Below are 21,432 nucleotides of genomic sequence, written 5' to 3' on the forward strand. Positions count from 1 at the left end.
GGTCTCTCAGGGAGGTGAGCAGGGCCACTAGCTGTGTAGTGCAGTCCCAGGCTTGCTCCCACGTGGGCTCCCCAAATCCACCTCTGCCAGGCTCAGCACACCATCTAGCAGTTCCTTGTAGTCTTGAGTGGCCTTGTAATTACCAGTGTTACCAGGCACTTATCACATGCTGGTACTTCATGTGTAGTGTGAGCAACTCTGGCCTGTGAGCCTGTGGGACAGGCAGGCCCATGTGTACATGTGAAGTGCAGGCTGAGGCCAGGGAGTGGCTTGGAGGACCACTACTTTCAGGGAAGGGGAAACTAATGGTAGTTCCCCACCCGGCTCCCAAACAACTGCTGCTGTTGGCTGACCAGTCAGCTCTATGTCCAAGGAACACACTGAAACCAGGATGCAGTGGCCTTTGACCCCAGCAGCACTGCCAACAACTCTTGGTAGGCCCTCACCTGCCCTTGGGAGTGTGCACCAGGCATGGGGAACGGGTCTGGGCACACAGGCAGCCAAGGCCAGCCCAAGTCCCTGGCCACTGCCAGCCAAGTCATGCAGCCCCTTGGCTTAGGCACCACAGCAGTCACACGACAGACCTTCACACACCTGGTGCTGGGTGGTACCAATCTGTGTTTATTAAATAACTAATGTCCGGGGCATGGTGAATGATTCGACATCAAGGAAGCCACAGGTGTATCCCCCTTTTTCAGTGAAAAACCACCCTCCCAAAAAAGTAAGGAGAAAAGGCACAGTATATACACGTGACACAAGGGCGGGCTGGCTGCCCTCTTGGGGAGGGTGCATAAATTATAGTGATGGGGAAGAAGCAAGAGACTGAGAATAGGTAGGGTCCAAGCAGACCAAGGCTCCCCTGCTGAGTACACCCCTAATCCCTGCTGGGGCTATCGCCCACCAGCTTCCCCCAGCAGCTCCACGGGGTGAGAAGTCCCCCTCGGGAGCCCCAGGGGAAGTCACCAGGGAGGGAATGAGCCAGGGGATCCAGAAAAGGGGGATCAGTTCTGGGACCCCATCAAGGTGAGGGACCTTGCTCCTGGTGCCCAGCCCGAAGAGGCATATGACTGGGGAGGGACTGGGGCTGGTCCCTGGCTCATTTTCAGGACAAGAATTAGAAGTAAAATTATACTATGGAGGTAGGAGTTAGGATGGGGGCAGGAGGGAACCAAAAAATTGTGCTGAAGACCCCTGATCCCCAGGCCCAACAGGTGGCTTCATCCCTCCCAGCCCCTGGGCCTAACCTGAGCTTGGGCTGATGTCCCAGGGGGTGGAGGAGTGGGAAGAACAGGACAATTAAATAAGATACTGTTTATTTTTTAAAAATTAAAAAATAATGCCAACATTATTTTCCCATCCCCAGGCCTGCCCCTGCTTCCCAGGTGCCTCCCAGGGCTGGGTCCCTTCCTTCCCTGGCTGTCCCATGGAATGAAGAGAAAACAATGGACTGGCTTAGTCAGGCACAGGGGAAGGAACGCAGATCTGCAGAGAGGAATAAGGATGCCACAGTAACTTCACCCTGCGTCACAGCAGATGCAAGCACACAGATATAAAAACATTCATATAAAAGGGGGGGCATGCGGGGCACCATCCCAAGGGTGCAGGGCTCTCAGATGCCCAGAGACCTAGCCCCCCAGAGAGAAAGCCTGATAAAAAATGAAGCAGAGAGGGGAGATGTGCAGTCTCCAAGGGCTGGAGGCAGGGGCTTGGCAGGGGTTCTCAGGGAGGGAACCTCTCCATCTCTGCGAGGTCCTCCCTCTGCACACACCAGGGTGTGGACCAAGGGTGTCTATGGACTGCAGCTTTGTGCCCAGACCCTCTAGCCTGCGGTGGTCCAAAACCCTTGCAGCTAATAGCTCAGAAGACAAGGCTCATCCCTACAGCTCTCAGAGGAAGAACAGACACGGGGAGGAGAGAGACAGTCTGAGACAGAGAGAGAACTGGGAGAGACACTGAGACAAAGGCAGAGGGTGGTGGGCCGCGCCTGGCGGTCAGGAAGCAGCGATGGCAGTGCCACCGCCCAGCTTGACGATCATCTGCTGGCAGTCACTGCAGGAGCGCCGGTCGCCCACCTTCTCCAGTGTTCGGGCAGCCTCGGCCAGCAGCACGGCCCGCTGGCCTGGGGAGGAGAGGAAGGAGAGGGGAAGGTGGCGACATGCCAGCAGGATAGCAGTGGCCCGCTCTCGTTGGCCAGGCCAGGCGTCCACCTCTCCTGTGGGAAAGATAAGACAGGTGTAGGTGCCATTCCCACAGCCTTAGGCAGATGCAGTCACTGAACCCACACAGGCTTCCTGCAAGGCAAGCTCTGTTGCCCTCCCTACTTCACACTGTGGTTAGCATGGGAGGACCAGAGTGTGGTGGGGCTGAGCTGGAACCCATGCGGTCTCCTGGACCGGGACCCCACACCCAACCCTCCTGGCTGCGCGAGGCTGGCCTCACAACCACTCTGCTAGTGCCCAGCCCCGAAGCATCAAGCTGAGCTTGGGGCTCCTTTCCCACCCACACCACCCTGCAGCACTGCGGCACCCCCGCCTGAGGCAGCAGCTGAGTCAGAAGAGCCAAGTGAGCCTCTCCCCCATCCTGAGAGGAGTGGCTGGACCCACCATGCTTGGTGCTCTCGGTGGTGCGGCGCCGCAGGCTGTGCTCCAGCAGCTGGTGCGTGCGAGTAGGGCTGGCTCCTGCCATCAAGCGCACAGTGGCTTCATGCAGGAACACCTGGAGAGGCACAGGGGATACAATCAAGCCCTAAGTGTGTTCCTCTCCCCGAGTCATCTCACCTACCACCTGATGATACCCCCTCTTCTCCCCAAGCCACCCTGCCTTGCTTACTCCTTGAAAGCAACCTCTCTTGTCCTGAACCAAGCTAGATACCCGGATGAGCGGTAGGCTAGGCTAGCGGACAGAGGCAGGAGCAGGGGGGAGAGGCAGACAGAGGGCTGCCTTCCTGCTGCAACCTCTGGGACTGGAAGACAGCACCTCAGGTGAGACCTCAAGTCCCTAGAGGCTGCTTCCAGCCTGGGAAGGGACAGAGGGGTGAGGGGGACGGCTGGCTGGTACCAAACGCAGTGCCTCATTTCTTTGTTTCTTTGGAAACGAACAGAGCCCAGAGGTTTCCAGGTGCAAGTCGGCAGCTCTGAGGTAAATAGGAATCACTAGGTCTCTAATTTCTTAAAATGCTAAACTTTTGGGCCAGGGATTTAGCTCAGTGGTTCTGCTCTCTGCCTCACAAGTGCAAGGTCCTGAGTTCAATCCCCAGTACCAAAAAAACCAAACAAACAAAAAACCAAAACTAAACTTTTGAGCTGAGCATGGTGCCACACACCTGTGATCCCAGGACTCTGGGAGGCTGAGGCAAAAGGACTGCAGGTTCTAGCCCAGCCTGGATAACTTAGTTATTCACTGAGACCTTGTCTCAAAATAAAGAAATAGAAAATGTGCTGGGATGTAGCTCAGTGCAAAGGTCCTGGGATCAATCCCCAGCACCACAAAACTCCAAGTTCTTCCTATCTCAGCCCTCAGTGCTGCTGGGAGGCAATGGGGAGCCCCTTCAGCAGGGAGAGAGGGTATTTTTAGAGGCAGCTCTGACGCCAGCCACGCTAAGAGCAGACCACAGTGGTCCAGCGAGGGCTGTTCTGTGCGCTGCTATTTTGTGTGCTGTGTCAATTTTGGCTTGGTGCACAAGGCCAGGGTGATCCTGTGAGTGTCCGAGCACTTCAGGGCAGAGGGCGTGGCTCCATGGCAGCAGCCACATCCTAAGACCTTCTTTTTATGCCCTTCCAATGTAACCTAAGGCCCTCCCTCACTCAAATTTTTAGAAAACAATTCAGGTAAAATATGTTGATCCTAACACAAAGGAATGATAAATGAGGTGAGGAGTACACTAGACCTGATTACTACACACTACAGACATGTACTGAAATGTCACACTATACCTGTGTGTCAAGGAAAAATAAAAAATATATTTTAAAAAATGTTTAATACAAGCCAGGTGCCAATGGCACACACTTGTAGTCCCAGCTACTTGGGAGGCTGAGGTAGGAGGATTGCTGAAGGCCAGGAATTAGATGCTGGCCTAGGCAACATAGGGAGATCCTATCTCAAAAGACAAACAAAAAAATGTCTAATACATTTAGTTAGCGACAAAAATAAAGAGGGAAATGGCTTGAGTCCAGCAAGCTCAGTTACACAACTGTCCTCTGAGACAGTTCGGTCTGCAGCCAGCACCAAGGGGAGGTCATGTAGAGAAAGGCGGCAGGATTGAAGCCCCCAGGGGTTCAGAAAAAGGGTTAAAGCGAACTCCTCTCTCTGTGTGGTTCTAGGGAGCCTGTCACTCTGACAACCAGTTATAAAGTCAGAGCAGCTCCCTACCCACTCTGCACCCCAAGCCCTCCCACTGCACCTGACCAGTGACGTGTGGCTCTGGGTGGCTGCTCCCTGCTGTGCTTGAGCTAGGCACCCACTAGGTACTCTGCCATGTGTGCTGAAGGAATGGATGGTACCCAGCCCAAGGCTGGGCCTCAGCAGGTGACCTCAGACGGCCATCTCCACCATCCCAAGTGTCTGTCCTGCCAGCCCGGTGGGCCTCACCTTGCGGTATGCTGGGCGGAAGCTGTGTGCCAGTCTTCGCAGGCTGCCCAGGTCTCGCTGGAAGCCAGCCAGCTCAGTGCCCGATGCATGGTAGGTCTCCCCCAGGGCCTGGCTGGCACCAGCTTGCTTTTGCCAGAGTGCTGTCCGCAGTGACAGGAGCAGATCACAGGTAAGGAGCTGGACCACCTGTGGGGGGTGAGAGGGAGGAGACTGGTGACTGGTCTGTGGCTAAGCCAGGGACCCAGGCCCTCCTCAGCTCAACCCAACACTTGACAGCCCGGGGGAAGCAGGGTCCTGAGCCTGGGAGGGAGAGGAGAGCTGGTGGGAGCACCAGTCCCTTTCACGACCCCAGGCTGGAAGATCTGTTCCCGAGTTCTGCAGGTGAGAACAATGAGGCTCTGAAAGGGCAGCAGCTTGGTCAGGGGACTTGCACAGGCTGGGAGGAGGGGCAGGACTAAAACCCTGTGGGCCTGAGGACACCAGCTCTCCACCTTATAGGAGTCTACAGCTGGCCTGAAGGCTGAGATAGCCAAAGACACCCACAGGAAGTGGCAGCAGAGTCTGGAGGCCAGCGATGGTGAGGGGAAGAAGAGAAGACAGGTGTGCACAAAGGCAGAGCTGCACAGTGTTTCACGCTTAGGTGTCTGACTGACCTAACTGAATCCTGGTTTTCCACTTCCTAGCTACATGATCCTAGCACGTGACTTAGCCTCTGAACCTCAGTTTCCCCATCTGAAAAATGGGAATGGCAGCACAGGGTTGCTGGGAGCATCCTGAGCTGCACCACACGTGGGCAGTGAGAAGTGCACAAACTCCACGTGCCATCGAGACTGACACCACGTGGAGCAGCAAGAAGACAGCACAGCACGTCCTTGGGATGGGTCACGAGCTGTCCTCGAGTTCACAGGACTCTGCCTCCTTCAAACCTCCCAGCCCTAGCCTTGTTTCCTCAAGGTGACCCAGGGAGGTCACTGTGCCATCCAGACCCTGCCTGCCTGCCTGTTGAGACCTGTGACTGCTTGAGGCCCTGACCCTTGATCACTCAAGGGGACATGGAGGAGGACTGTTCTTGAAGCAAAGCTGGCATTTAAAGGTGTGAGCACTCGAGGAGCACCTGGGCCCGGGGGGGCAGCAGGCCAGGCTGCATTTGGTCTTGGGGCACTGGGCTCTTCTAGGGCTGTTCTCCTACCTCAGAGCTGCTCCCCAGGAGCCCCTGCCCCCAAAGTGGCCTCGCCCTCTCTCATTCCTCAGACTCAGCTAAGACTGGTTGGTTCTCTAAGGGAGAGCACAGGAAGACCCACAGTGGCCCCCATCTTGCCTTTAACCTAGGGCCCTTCCTGTACCATGTCCCTGTGGGACTGACGTGCTGTCCTGGTTTCACCCCAGTGTCCAAACCCACTGACAACCTGGAGCTTCCAGCGCCAGCCCAGTTCTGCAGGACCAAACCCCAAAGAGCAGCCCTGAGCCTAAACCCCCAGGACACTCCTTGTTGCTCCTGCTCTGCCTGCTGCCGCATTCCCTGTGTCCCTTTCTCCCAGGATGGCCGTGCCCTCCTGTGGCAGTGCCCAAGTGATGGGCCGTGGGTCAAATGGTGGTGAGTGGCCTCTCGAGGGCCGGACAGGCCTCTGTGATGCACTGTGGAAACATTGCACGGTACCTCCAGAACATGCAATGCAACTACAATGCACCGCAGCTGCCCGCCAGGTGTGCACAGGCCATGGCAAGGTGTGTGTGCGAGGGCAGGGCCACCTGGAGGCCAGCAGCAGAGCATTAGCAACTATGCAGCCCTGGCCAGCTGTGGTTCACCTGGGGCTCGAGAGAATGGGGGCAGCAGGAGCCTCAACTCAAGAGGTGAGGACAGGTGCTGACACAAACGTGTTTTCGGCCCCCAGGGACTGAAGAGTGTCCACCTAGGTGAATGGGCCACATTTTGGGAGGACACTGCCCACATGCTGGATAAGCTCAGGGAGACAGGGGTGTTCTCAGAAATCAGAGGCCAGAACCTCTGGAGGGGCTGCTGAGCCCCTACTCACGTGGTTGAGGGCCGGGTCAGAGGTGGCCTCGCTGACATTGAGGCTGCTCCACAGGTGGCCGCTGGCCCTCTCACAGTAACAGAAGGAATTCTGCTGCCCATCTGCTTTTGCAGAGAGCGAGGCATGCATAGCTTTGCAGGCGTGAAAGATGGCCTTCACCAGGGGGCTCCTGTGGCAGTGACAGGGAGGGGAGAGGCAGGTCACAGTGTACCATGGTCACAGGCAGAGGAGCCTAATCAGGTGACCACCATACCCCACACTGCCATGACAAATGGGTCTGTCAGTACAATGCTGCCATCGTGGTTCCCAGTTGCCAACTCTAGATCTAGCAGAACAGCCTTGAGCAAGGTCAGCCCAACCCCCATCTTTCATTCATTGCTGGGACCAGAGACCCAGGCTTGAATTCAAACAATCCATGCCTCAGTTTCCTCACCTATAAAGGGACTATAATACCAATCACTACTACCTATGATGACACAGGTGCTGGCCTCATTATACTCGTTCTCAGAAAACTGGTGTTAATGTCTCTAGAGAAACAGAGGGCTGGAGGGAGGATGGGGAGTGGGTTGGTTCCTACCACATCACTGTCCAGAAAAGCAAAGGGACCCAGAGGTAACCAAATCCAGGGGCAGAGATGCTTGCTGAGGCATCAGCCTGACTCTGCAGCTTAGGAGTGAAGGGACTTCAGTAACCCACTTGCTCGGGCCCACTTTCCTCAGGGGAGCTGGCAGTTGGCACACTGTGGCACGATAACACAGGGCTGGTGCAGGATTGGGGGGCTTAAAATGGGACCACTCAAATGGAATCAGCACATCAGACTCACTGTAGGAAACACAGGATTCAAACCCACTCAGCCCCCTTTCCTCGGTTCCCTCCCACACTCCCAGTTGGCACTCTGCTTGGTGGGAAATATGCCAGCCTTGGCACTCAGGACAGGACTCCATGGGGCCTTTCTGCCTCGAAGCACTTTACAATTTGTCTCAGGAGCACTCAGATCTAATCAGAGGCTGTCCATCACTTAAGGGCCACATGCCCTTAAGGCACAGACACCAGTCACAAAAAAGAATGTCAGAAGTGCTTTGCTTAGGCCTCGCGCCACAGGCCTTTATTGTAGGTGAAGGCTGACAGGGCTGATGCGGTGAAGTGAGACACAATGTGGGAGCCACCACACTACACTCCTGTCTCCTGGCAGCCTGTGGTGCATGTAGGCTGTGGGGAGGAGGCAGGCCCCAGAAGCAGTGCTGACAATTGCTGGAACAACTGCAGAACGGTGTAGAACACAGCACTTACACACGGCTCCTTGGTGCCCTCTCCCTTCCTTTAGCCCCCTTCTATCATACAATTCTAACCCTGTACCTCAATGGAGCCACCCAGACCTGCTTCCTCCCACTAACCCACACAAGTCCCCTGGAGAGAAGCAGGTGAGTGGCCCAGGTGGCTTACGCACTCAGTCACTTCCAGGGCCTTGGGGACACGCTCCACTTCAGTAAAACAGGAGCGCACAGCTGCATCATCTCCCTGGAGCCAGCTGATGGCCAATGTGACTGCAGATGTCCACCAGCGGCAGATGATGTCAGGACCTAGAGAGGAAACGGCAGCAAAGGCTCCAGCACCCATGGGAACCTGCTCAGTGGAGCCCAGTGGCTCTGCACTTGTTGCTCCACGGTGCATGGCATCTCCACCTCCTGGCAGTGGGCAGGGGGCTCTAGATCACCCTCCTGTATGGTTCTGATGTAATGACCTGCAGTCTTTTTGGAAGAGGCCTAGCAATATGTCTCATTTCTATTAATCCCATTTGGGGCAATCTATCATATTAAAATTGGCTTAAATAGACAAGTTTAACAAAAATGTTCTTTGTAATAGACACAATCTACATTTCCAATAGCCACGGGGATTGGTGTCTTCAAAGTATGTGTAGCAAAAAAAAGCTTAAAAAAAGATTTCTCGGGCCAAGGATTTAGCTCAGTGGTGCCACTGCCTGCCTCGCAAGCTCGCAAGCCCAAGGTCCTGAGTTCAATCCCCAGTACCACCCCCCGCCCCCAAAAAAGATTTCTCCTGAGTCTGTTATCCCAACTGCAAAATCCTGATACCAGTGATCTCACAAAGCCAGTGGGGATGGTCACCCAAGCAAAGGCTGGAGAACGCACACTCTTCCACTTCTAAAGTAAGGGAGGCCATGAGGTCATGCTGCTTTTCGGGGATCCTTCCCTCCCTAAGGAGATGGAGCAGAGGGTACCTTGGCATCCTCATCCCCTCAGTAGCCCAGAAGCCCAACAAAAGATGGCCTTTGTGTTATCCCCTTGGCTGTGTAGGGAGAGAAGCACAGAGTTGTGGTATCGATTCAGCAGTAGGTTATGCTATGACACTTGTAGTGATGGGGAACCAGACACACCCAAACAGAAGTCTGCAGCAGGGAAGGCAAGACTAGATTCGGGCCACTGTGCACCTGGAAGGTGAGTCTCCATCAGCCTCTTCCTGGGTGTCTAGAAAGTGTCCTGACCTGGCTCACCCAGCCAGGGGATGTGGACAATCACTCAGCCCTGCCCATCCTACTTGGATGAGGATCATCATCTCTTGACCCCAGAATGCTACCCAGGAAGGGTAACTGGGTTGGGGTGACCTGGGGGCCATAGGCACAAACATGGGACCAGAGAAAATATTTGAGAATGCACTTGTAATTAATCCTAGACTCAGGTTAGACAGGAGGCTAGACAGGACTCAGCAGACACCCCCACCCACCATCTCTAGATGCTCACCGAGGGCCAACTTGAACACTGAGCTGCTGGAGAAGGGTGGGGCTGCAAACCCTACAGAGTCCACAAAAGAATGAAGTAATTTCAGGTACTCCAAAGCACTGGAGAATTCACTAGAAAGAGAAGAAAGGGTCCTATGTACAAAACACAAATACATTCAAGGCCCAGATGCTCAGCTCTCCAGCTCTGAGACCTAAAGGCCCATATTCCCCACCACCCTACTTAGGTGTGCGGAGCTCACCCTTCATGTGCTCCATAGGCCAGCCCTTCCTATGTGTCTACCGGTCCCCCCTCTACCGGGAGGCCAGCCTTTCTCCTTCTTCCCTCCCTAGCCAACACTGACTCCTCGCCCTTCACTCTAATGCTATGTGCTTCCAGAGTTTCCTAACTCCCAGGTAGAACTGCCTTCTCAAGACTCCTCCTTAGGTACCCAGGCCCTGCACAGGAGTGACTTTGGCACTTCTCTGCCTCCCAGGTCTTATTCTGTGAAGGAAAGTCTATGTCTACCATCTATGTAAGAGTTAAAAGTGCCTGGCATGCTTCCTCAGGGGCTGTCCTGGTCAGAGGCATCTGCTTTTTGAAGGGATAAGTCAATGTGGAAAAGGGATCTACTTAGTCTAGAAAAAAGTCAGGCCTCAGAGACCTCTATTTTTGAGAAAGAAATACCAAGGAATCATTCCATTTCCTAGCCGACCTGACACCTGGGCTTGTTCCTGTCCCACCACAGCCTGGGTGAGTGGGGCCTGATGCAGGAGTGGCGTGGGGACTTTACCAACTCTCTTCTTCCTGGTCTCCAGACTTCTTCTTGGCCTGAGGTTTCACCAATGACTCCACAGCTCGCTCCAGCAAATTCTTGCAGAAGGCCTGGTGGACCTGGGCAATGGGGTCAGCTGAAGAGAAAAACAAGAAGGGTTAAAAAGATGGATCTTATTTATGCGCCCTTAAGTCTTTACAGAGAAGAAAAGACAAGGAGAGGAACCTAAGAAACAGATATGCCCTGTAATGGAAATCAATCCTCATTCTCAGCCAAATCCCACAACCACCCTGCTAAATAGCTGCAAGGTGGGGAGTGCAGCCACACCCAGACTGCAGGGCCTGAGAGCGTGCCTCTGGATTAACACCCTGGGTTGTGTGTACTGCAGGTCTTGGTATGGAGCTCAGAACATCAAGGCTGAGGCTTATCAGAACCAGAAAATGGAAAGTTATGTTCTATCACAAGCCCCAGAAGTTGTCTGAGAATAGCCAACCAAAGAGAAAAAAGTGGCAGCAACGGCCACTGTGCTCTTGACAATGAAGAGCTCACTCCTCCGTCTCTCTGAACTGTGTCATGGATCCTGTGACCAGCAATGCTCTGGCTGAGCGGAACAGACAGGGCCCTGCAATGCTTGGAAGAGCTGACATGGACAGGTCCCTTCCCAAATCCCAGCACCACTGGCCCATTCTCCTTGCATACGTGGCAGACATGTGCTCTTGATCTGACCAGGAGAAGAGGAACATTTATGAGCACTTTCTAAGTGATAAGGTCTTGACCTAGGACAGAAATGGTGAACCTTTTCGAGATGAGTACCCAAACTGCAACCCAAAATCCACTTATCACAAAGTACCAATATTGCAATTAAACCTGAATACTGAGATTTTAGTTTAGAAAAAATAATTCAGGGGCCGGAGATTTAGCTCAGTGGTTTCGCCGCCTGCTGTGCAAGTGGCAAGGACTCGAGTTCGATCCCTCATACCAAAAAAACCCCCAACAATTCATATATTAACATCTTTTGTCTTAAAAGAAAAACAATACATGTGCCATAGGTTCACCACCACTGCCCTAGAGATCGCATAAGGCACACAATCCTGTGGACAGTCTACATTGTAGACAAAACTAACAGTGCAAATAGGGTTGAAAGACTTAGGATTAAACAAAAAACAAAAAAAACAAAGACTCAGGATTGACTCTTTTTGCTTTCATTCTTCATTTTTGGATGAAGAACATAACCCTTATATTGAGAATAAAGTCATTTTTAAAAGAAGGCTAGAAAACCCCTCTGAATGCTTGACACCCTTCCTCACCTGCAGAGCACACCTGCACCCCCTAACTAACCAGCAAAAGTATAGCAGAAAGTGCAAAAGGCACTCAAACTCTGAGCACACCCTGCCAGCCTCACTGCTCAAAGGCCAGCTAAGTCAACTCCAATCACTCAAATGCCATACACAGAAAGCCTGCATCTCCTTCCAATGCCCAGAGCCCTGTTCCTGTCACTACTCTGAGCCCTTGATGACTGCCTGCTGCCTATTGTTCCCTCACTGCTTCATATATATGTCTGTCTGTTTTTCCAATGGGACCAGAAGGCCTGGAAGCCAGGAAACAGTAAGACCTACACATCCTTTGTGTCTCCAAAGCACCAGAAGAAGGGCCAAGAATACAGTTGGTGCTTAGTCACCACTGATCACGTGTGGCATTGTGACATGAGGACTACGGGCTCTCATGGGCCAAGAGAGCAGAGCTGCAAACCCAGGTCTCCCACAGGCAGGCATGCTCTGGCAGCTTGGAACCTCAGAATTTACTTAAAACCTGCTTGGGCCTCAGGTTTAAAAAAAAATCTATTAAATAAGACTGACACCACCTGTGTCTGAGTTTGGCGCACAGGAGCCTGTAGCAGGGGTGACTCCTGAGGCTGCCTCCAGTTCTGAGTAGCAGGGAAGGCGCACTCACCTGGGTTCCTCTGGGCACAGTACAGACTTTCCTTGGCTGCCGACTTCACTGACCAGCTCCGCTCCATGAAAAACTTCTGGCCCAGGGGGTGGCAGAGCCAGCGCAGAGAATCTGGGATGGCACTGTGCTCGAGGCCACACAGGCTCTGGGCGTGACTGAGGAAGTAGTTCTGTGGAAGAACAAGGACCATATGTGACACCAAGGTGGCAGAATACTGGCTGCAGCCCTTGTGGAGTCATCAGAAAGCACTAGGATGGAGGCTGGCTAGAGGACAGGGGGCTGGGGCAATGGGATCACAGAGGGCAGGGCATGCACTGAACCTTACCACAGAAATAAGGGCAAGTAGCTTTTTTCTGGGGAGCCTCCCATACCTAACAATCAAGTCCCAACTCCATCAGGGGGAAGGGAAGAGTGGCCCAAAGCACACATGGGCCTCCTGCTGCATGCTGTCCCACTGGGCCTAACCCTCCTGGAATCCAGTTCTTGCCTGCTGGCACTCAAGCTGCACAGGAAGGTGAGGGTTGTCTGCCAAGGGAAGGTGTCTCAGGTCCCCTGCCCATACTTCCCCCTCAACCCTCTGAGTGCCAAGCTCCCCAAATCCTGGGACTTTTTCTTGTACTACTTTAATTACCTGTCCTTTAAAGTATTTTCAGGAAAAACTGTATTCAGCTTTGAATAATTCTCCATCTCTTTCACCTTTGAGTATAAAGAGTTTAAGAGAGGGCTCAGCATAGAGCCAGCTGTCACTATTACACCAGACAGCACTGGAGTGGAAGGAAGGCACCTTCAGAAACCCTCCCTTGGATCAGCCCCATCCCAGAGGAATGTTCTCAGGGACAGCATCTTGGCCAGCAATCTAAAGCACAGTGCTCTGGTCTCCACGCTCTACTGCATGGCTAGGATAGCATCATTTCAGGGCCTCAGAGGTAAGAATTGCAGAGACAATGTTGTCTGTCACATTTTCAGAAATTCTGTCATTTTTTTTGAATGAGGATATCCTGTCTCTAAAATACATGATTTCCAATCTATAAAGCTATCCAACACAGGCCAATCTGAAGAGGGAGCTGAGTAGAGAAGGCTAAGGAGGGATGATCATGGACAGAGCTCCAGATAGAGCTCAGAAAGCTGGGCCACAGGCAGGGAACTCCCATTCCACTCTAGCTGCTGCTGCCTCCACAGAAGGCAGTCGTCCCACAGCCTTTGGTCTCTTGGTTCTGACCTTTACTGGGCTCTAAGCAGCCATCAGCTAATGTAACAGCTTCAGAAGACTTGAATGCCAGGGTCAGAAATAGCATGGCCATGGCGCACCAGTCAAGGACAAAGAGAGGAAGACTGCCTCTCTCCAGGAGATGTGGAGACAGCTGCCCGAATCTAAGCAAAGCGATCTGGCCAAATGCTCCACAGACAGACATTTGAATGGCAGCCTAGAGATAGGGGTGAGGGTTTGGGGGTGTATTTCATTTAAATTTCTCATTATAGGGCCAGTGACACTAGCATGACCTTCTACAACTGGTCCTGAGCTAGGACCTGCAACAGTGGGAGAATAGCAGCTGAGCCATGAGGTGGAGAGGCAGGTTTGGGGTGTAGAGGGAGTATGGGGAGCTGGGGTGCGATCCCAGGGCCTCTGATGTTCCGAGCCCTTGTAACAATGGCCCCAATGCTTCCCCAGCCTGTTCTTCATGCCTGATCAGTAAGGGAGCCCCAGGGGAAACTGAGGACCAACTGAAGGACTCAAATTGTCAGACAGACTCAGAAACAAAGCTTGATTAGGTCATATAGCAAGAGAAACCCACAGAGACCGTTTAGGAAATCATTAAGTTAAAATATGCTTTTAGGGCCAGGGATTGAGCTCAGTGGTTTCACTGCCTGATGTCCAAGTGCAAGGACCCAAGTTCGATCCCTGGTACCAAAGAACAAAACGAAACAATAAAATATGCTTTTACGTTGAATTCTTAAAGAAACACTAGGTATAATGGATCTCAGGGGCTGGGGTAAACTTGAGTTTAGCAGTTTAAACTAATAAAAAATATAAATCTGGGATAGGCAGAGCCACAGTCTGGCTTCTGTAAGGAAAACTGAGAAAATAACTTTTGCTGCTCTTTTAATTTTCTTGGTGTGATAATCTTATGATGATTTTCCTTAAAAAATTCTTTTTAAAAATTTTCCTGTATTTTTAAACATGAATTTTTCCCAGGCTGGGGCATTTGCATGGAGCCTTCTCTGTAACCCACCTGCTAACTGCCTCATGTGAGAGGCCACCACAGAAGCCCCTGAGCTGTTCAGATTCTGAGAGCCACCCAGTGCTCTTGGGCCAGTCCCAATTCCAGGCTGTGCATCCTCTACAGCTGGCCAACCCTACAGCTCTCAAACTGTGTGCCAAGGGACCTGGGTATCTTAATCTGTACCTCCCAAGGCAACTGGACAGAAAGAGGCAGTTGCCTCAGGGATTATAGCTCCTTTTCTCCATTTTACTGAGTATGAAAATTAGGCAGTACTATTACAGTTGTGAATATTTATATCCTTAGACCCAGCATCATCATCTCTAGCCTCAGGAAGTTCTCATAGAGGTCTGTGAAAACAATGTACCAAGATGTTTATGCAGCAGTTCGAAACATCAAAACCCATAAACGCCTCCAATGTCCCTCAGAATCACCTATTACCTCTGCAGAATAAGGAGACTAAAAAGATGCTGAGTTCTATTGGTAGGATGAAAAAAGCAAATGGCAAAACAGGGTTCGTGTGAGCCACGGTGGCGCATGCCTATAGTCCCAGCACTCAGGAGGCTGAGGCAGGAGATCACCACAAATTAGTCAGTTCAACACCAGCCTGAACTACACTGCGAGACCCTACCTCAAAAAACTAAGACACAAAACAAAAACAACAGGGTTTATGGTATGATCATGTGAAATAAATGACAATGTACATATGTTAGTACATGCAGGAAAAAGTTCTGAGGAAATACACACTAAGATATAAAGATAAGCCAATCTCTGCTCTGTTAGGGCTACAGAGTATTTTCAGGGGGGTTCATGGGCAAGGGCAACTTTATTTTTTCTGGTAACAAGGTCTTGCTATGTTGCCTCAGTCTCAGTCTCAGTCTCTTGCCGCAGCCTCTTGAGCAGCTGAACTATTGGCATGTCCCACTGCACCCAGTCTTGAGGGACAATTTTTTTTTTTTGGTACTGGGGATCAAACTTGGGACCTTGTGGTTTCGAGGCAGGAGGCGGAACCACTGAGCTAAATTCCCACCCTCCCAGAGGGACAATTTTAACGGGACTTTTACTTGATTCTCAGCTGCCACACAAATGCTTACCTCAAATGGTCTCCCTGAATCCTTTATTGTGAGGCAGGCACGGTGCCACTGAGCTAAATCCCCGGCCCCCTGAGTCCTTTTTAAATGCAGTTGCATCTTAGCAATAAGGACAACTGAAATCCCAAAGGGGATTTTGGGATGACAAAATGATCTCAAAGTTTATGTGGCAAGGTAAAGAGCAAAAAGCCATCCTAAAACTGGAGGACCAACATTTCCAGTTATTAAGACAGGGGCTGGGGATTTAGCTCAGTGGTGCTGGCACCTGCCTTGCAAGCGCAAGGTCCTGAGTTCAATCTCCAGTACCAAAAAAAAAAGAGGACTCTCCCAGATATTAAGACTCTAGAAAACAGAGCTACTAGGGCTGTGTCCAAGGTGACAGACTGGAGTCCAGGAGACCTGGAACACAGACACTCAATTTATGAAAAAGGACCTACTCAGTGCACTGGACAAAGGACAGTGTAAAAAATAATAGGCATTGGGGCCGGGGACTTAGCTCAGTGGTTCTGCTGCCTGCTGCGCAAGCACAAGGACCCGAGTTCGATCCCAGGTACCAAAAAAAATTAGAAATACAGCTTGTAGTAGGCAACATGGGAGAATTATCTTCCTAACTCTCACACAGGACAAACATTTATTAAACAGGACACAAAATGGCTAATTGTAAAAAAGATAACCTGGATTTCATTAGCTCAGGAACTTGTGTTTCTCAAAAGACATCATTAGCCAGGTGTGATGACACATGCCTGTAATGCCAGCACTTGGGAGGCTGAGGTAGAAGGATCATTGTGAGTTCGAGGACAGCCTGGGCTACATAGTGAGCTCAAGGCCAGGCTGAACTACATAGCAAGACAGAAAGAAAGAAAGAAAGACAGAAAGACAGAAAGACAGAAAGACAGACAGAAAGAAAGAAAGAAAGAAAGAAAGAAAGAAAGAAAGAAAGAAAGAAAGGGGGGGGAGAAGGAAGGAAGGAAGGAAAGGAAAGGAAGGAAGGAAGAAAGGAAGGAAGGAAGGATTTAGCTCAGTGGTTCCGTCTGCCTCACAAACGCAAGGGGGGGTAGAGAGGGAGAGAGAGAGAGAGAGAGAGATATCATTAACAAAGAGAATACAGGCTTACTATAATTTCAGTACTGTGGAGGCTGAGGCAGGGGGATCAACCATAGTTCAAGTCAATTCTAGGTAACTAGGCTGGGAATGTACCTTAGCGGTAGAGGGTTTTCTTAGCATGTAACTTTAACTCACGTGACAATATAAACCAGCCTAACAGATGACACTGAGCAAAAGAAGCCACACAAAATAGTAACACTGTTTGACTCTCCTAACACAAAGTTTAAATAGTGGCCAAACACTGAGTGTTCAGGATGCTGGTTACCACTGGATGGAGGACTCACAGAAGTGGCAATTCAATAACTGCAAGGAGGCCTCAGGCAGGCTTCTGAGGTCTTAGTTGTTTTTTTTCTCAGTACTGGGGATTAAAACCAGGGAGAGCACAAAGCTGTATCTCCTGCCCTTCATACTTTGAGTTGGGGTCTCACTAAACTGCCTGATGCTGCCAGTGAACTTGCCATCTTCCTGCCTCAGCCTCCCAAATAGTGGAATTAAAGGTGTGTACCACCACACCGCCTGGCTTGGTTCTGTTTCTTGATCTGTCCACTTGTTAGACTGTTTACTTTGGCAGGTCACTGACTGGTATATTTATTATGAGTGTATTTTTCTTTCTTTTTTTTTTGGGTACTGGGGATCGAACTTGGGTCCTTGTGCTTGCGCAGCAGGTGACGAAACCACTGAGCTAAATCCCCGGCCCTATGAGTGTACTTTTCTATAGTCATACTGTACCTTAATAAAAGACTCACAGAAACAGGCTGGGTGTGGTGGTACATGCCAGTAATCTTCTTAGCTACTTGGGGAATAGGGAGGAGGGGGCTAAAGGAGGCTTCTGGGGATGTTGGGAACATTTCTCCTTCTTGATCTGGATGGTTGTTACATAGGTGACTTCCTTTTGTGGTCTCCTAGACTGCTGAGATGCGTCAGCACAGGGCACGTTCCTGCTCATTCTCAGCTCATCACCTCAATTACTAATGTATAGAAACAAGGGGAGATGTAGTAATTCCATTTGGAACATACCTAACGTGTTCAGCAGTCTACCCAAAGTAGGGCACTAAGTAAAATATCTTGGTATCTGCTAGAGTAAGGGAAAGCCTGAGGTCAGCAGACAATGTGAACTAGCTGGTAACAGGGTAGGAATCAGCCAGCTGTGAATGCTCAAGGCTGGTGCCTCGCCAGGGACACTGGAAGCACTTGCTAACCTCAGTTTTCACCCCAGGTCTGACCTGAGCTCCTTGTAGATGAGCGCTGATTTTTATTTCTGGATCCACAGAGCTGTGATCAATACAAGGCACCCAACAGTGGAAATAAACAGGAAATTCCAAGATTGAAAAGTAGGATAATAACTCCCAAGCAGAGTCATGCAGTAGCTCTGAACCAATGTTACTGCAGGCTGCCAGGATGTCCTGCTTGCAAAGCTTATGCCTGCCACAGCCAGGAGGGGAGGAATCGTGGTTGGTTTTGTTCACTGTTCTAGGTACTTGTGGGACCAAAGGGTGGATGAATGCCTACCCCTGTGGGCGGTGGGCACCTGAGGCCAAGGACCACACACTGTTTTAGCTCCTGGCCAGGAAGGTGCACAGCACAGGTCTGTGAAAGGACACCAAAGGGTACTCACGGCCAGGAAACCCAGCTTGCCTCCACACCGGGTCTTGAGCCCCACGGCAGCTGTCAGATGGATCTCCACCAGTGTGCTTGGCGGGATCTTCTCCTCAGCACACTCCGCCAGGTTCACAGCACACAAAGCCATATGCACATCTGAACACGGAGACCCTGCAGGAAGCTTCCCTAGGGCAGGCAGCAACAGACACTGATGTTGACAGACTCCTCCAAAGGAAGCACTTCTCTGCTTTCTCTAGTGCCATCAGAGTAGGGGTGTTACGAGAGAAAGGAGGTGAGGTTTGTCATCAGACAGGCCTGCATGCAGTGCCCAGCTCTGCCACCTACTAGCTGTGTGCTTCCATTTACCTCCCAGGGTGGGTGAGGACACGGCACCTGGCTCTGTCCTAACTGTTGTACAGGACTCAGAGGGGGCACAGTGCAACATTTTCTACAACAGTGTAAACAGCATGGCCATATCCTGATACAGTACTGAGTCTCCAAATGTTTTAATGGAGGAAACGAAAAAGTAAAAGAACAAAACAAAAATCAAAACAAATTTGAATTTTGTTTGAATTTTTAAAAAAATCTCCCCACAATAAGCTGGGTGTGTTGGTATATCCCTGTAATTCCAGCACACAGGAGGTTGAGGCAATAGGATTGCTCTGAGTTCAAGGCCAGTCTGGGTTACACAGCAGGACACTGTCTCAAACAAACCCACATGTATGTAAAACACATCCCATGAGGGGGAAGTAACAATACTGAGCAATGATGGCTGGACACATGATGGGACAGTAGGTAGAAGACCCAGAAAGGCTTACGGTGCCCTCCCTTATGAAAAGTACACAGCAGCTCCTCTGGGGGAAGCCACGAGACTAGGGGACAAAGTGTATCTGCACAGGCCCAAGGAGCCATCGTGGCTGTCCTGAGGCTTTCATAAAGTCTTTGGCTTTGGTCCTCATTCCAGCAGTGGGGGGCGGCAAAGTCAGGTGTGCCAACCTCACTCTGACGTGTGCTTCTCCAGCTGGGCCATCGCAGTCCGCATACAGAACCCTCAGCCCCAGAGCTCATTCTGTACTGGCCTAGGCTGTGTCTCCCCTCCATGAGGCAGAACACAGTCACCTCTGTTCCTTCAGTGCCTCTCCTGGACCATGGCCCAAAGAATGCTCAGCCAACGTGGAGGGGATGAGTGACAAGAAGCTCCCTAGCTGGAATTCTCTCTAGAATTTGACAGCTAGGAGGATGCAGTCTCCTGATCTGAGACTTGTGTTGGGGTTGTCTGTTCTACATGGAGGGGCAGATTTTCAGGAACCTGCTAAAACTGTTCTGTTAAAAGCACACAGCTGGCCCACTGTCTCATCTCCTGGTCCTTTCTCCATTCATGGTGTCTGGGTCCACTCAACTTCTGCCTGAAGGTACTGAAGCCTCTAGGGATTTCTAACACTTCCCTGAGACCACATCCCAGTCTCTGTCCTCACCCTACCACCCTACCACCCCGTCCTTGCTCCCCCAGCATCAGGCATCTTGATTCTCCTCTGACCCCTTCTCTGCCCCCACTAGTGTAAAGGATAGGCAGTGTCCACCTCAACCCCAGAACTCTGCCTGTCCTTATGTGCGGCAATCTCTGGATGTCAGCATCTTAGGTTTTTGTTCACCCTTGTAGGCCCAGAATCCATTTTTTGTTCTGGGCTGCAGGTCCTGCTGCCTACAGAATAGCTACCCTCTTGTGTCAAACTGGCAAGTGTCCAAATGAGACAGCAACACCTTTCTCCAGGAAAACTACCCTTCCTCCAGTTTCCTTTACCTCTCTGGGTGGTACCACCGTTTCCCTAAACCCCCAAGCAGGAAGCCAAGGAAGACCAGGCCTGTAATCCTAGCACTTGGGAGGCTAAAACAGGAGGATCACCATAAGTTCAAGGCCAGCCTGGGCTACATAGCGAGTTTAGGACCTTACAACAAAACAAAACAAAACAACAGAAGCTAAGGAGTATCCTAGATAATTCCTTTTCCGACCCATCGCATCCCATGAGTCTCCAAATCCAGTCAATTCCACTTGCTAATTTTTTCTCCATGTGTCCCCTTCAGTACCTCTCATTTTGAGGCTGTAGCCAATCTCTATCTGCTACCCCTTGAACTTCAGAAGCACCAATCTGATCAGGTCATTATTTCCCTAATGACCTTCACTGGATCTTAGGATTCATAAAGTGTACGATCCCCAGCCTGGCAGCCACATCCTTCTCGCCTGTGTCTTGGCTCCATCATCCTCTCCTTGTGTGGCTCCCTCCAGGGATGACTCGAGCATTTTCTTAAGGGCCACCCAAGAGGGGGGTCCTCTTTTGAGCTATCCTTCTGCCCTTTAGAGCTGCTGTCCTGTGTCCTTCCAGAAACCAAGGCTTTGAAATGTTCTGATCTCCAAACAGCCCAGTGAAATGTGCTCTGTCTGCTAAGACTACCACACTACAGGAAACTATCTCCATTTGCTGGCCTGTCCACCTCCCCACCAGAGCAGAAGCTTACTGAATCAAACAAATTATCCTATTTCATTTCTCATCTAAGATGAAATTGTAAAGTATCAATATTAATTTAAACATCACTGCCAGCGAATGCATGATGTGCAGTATTTGTAAGACACACTGACAGTGTAAAGATATTACTTTGACAAAAACGTGCATCTTAGAAATGATGAACTGCAGGGCCGGGAATTTAGCTCAGTGGTTCCACCGCCTGCTTCGCAAGCGCAAGGACCCAAGTTTGATCCCCGGTACTAAAAAAAGAAAAAGAAATGATGAACTGCAGCTATGAATGAAGGTTGAAGGATGGGCTAAAACGGCAGTGTAAAAGGGGCTTCAGCCAGGGTGTGGAGACCTGACAAGCCAAGCTAGGGAGATGGCACGAGGCCTCTTGCTGCAAGCCAGGAAGTAGCGGTCATTCTCTCACCTGTGATGTGCAGCTGGTGCAACCTATGATAGGCCAGTGCTGCATCCCGTGCACTGCTCTTAGCCTCATCTTCAAAGCCAGCTGCGGTGGCCGGTGTGGCTCGCCAGCGCTGGAAGACTTTCTTGAGCAACCAGCGTACCAGGCGCAGCTTCTGGAGGCTATAGCGGATCACATTCCAGGAAAGGCTGCAGGCCAGGTCCAGGCGGGAAGTGGGCAGTGCTCGACCCAAAACTGACAGGCAGGTCTGTAAATTGGCCGCAGCAGCTGCAAAATCTCCCTATAAGGTAGCAAGAGAGTGTAAGGGTTACTGGCCTTCTTGAGATCTTTAACAGATTTCTACTCTCCCAATTATCATCAGAATAATACATGTCCATTAAGGAAAATCTGAAACACTGGAAATCTATGAAG

At 51.1% G+C, this 21,432-nt stretch overlaps 1 protein-coding gene across 2 annotated transcripts in view; it reads right to left on the reverse strand.

Annotated features, from left to right (window-relative positions):
* Positions 1-601: 601 nt before the first annotated feature.
* Positions 602-21,432, reverse strand: part of Srebf2 (sterol regulatory element binding transcription factor 2) — a 56,668-nt gene continuing 35,837 nt past the window's right edge. For both annotated transcript variants that reach the window (XM_004845502.4, XM_087213827.1), the window contains exons 10-19: positions 21,025-21,301; positions 18,107-18,276; positions 12,078-12,246; positions 10,146-10,263; positions 9,377-9,486; positions 8,068-8,200; positions 6,621-6,789; positions 4,588-4,773; positions 2,604-2,715; positions 602-2,212 (exon numbers count right to left, since the gene is read on the reverse strand). In XM_004845502.4, coding sequence (XP_004845559.2) covers positions 1,992-2,212; positions 2,604-2,715; positions 4,588-4,773; positions 6,621-6,789; positions 8,068-8,200; positions 9,377-9,486; positions 10,146-10,263; positions 12,078-12,246; positions 18,107-18,276; positions 21,025-21,301 — 1,665 coding nt within the window. In that variant the 3' untranslated portion in view covers positions 602-1,991. The remainder of the gene's footprint in view (positions 2,213-2,603; positions 2,716-4,587; positions 4,774-6,620; positions 6,790-8,067; positions 8,201-9,376; positions 9,487-10,145; positions 10,264-12,077; positions 12,247-18,106; positions 18,277-21,024; positions 21,302-21,432) is intronic.

Source organism: Heterocephalus glaber, unplaced genomic scaffold, assembly GCF_053883595.1.
Source record: "Heterocephalus glaber isolate CG9 unplaced genomic scaffold, H.glaber_assembly_v1.0 deba00001444, whole genome shotgun sequence".
NCBI classification, from domain to species: domain Eukaryota; kingdom Metazoa; phylum Chordata; class Mammalia; order Rodentia; family Bathyergidae; genus Heterocephalus; species Heterocephalus glaber.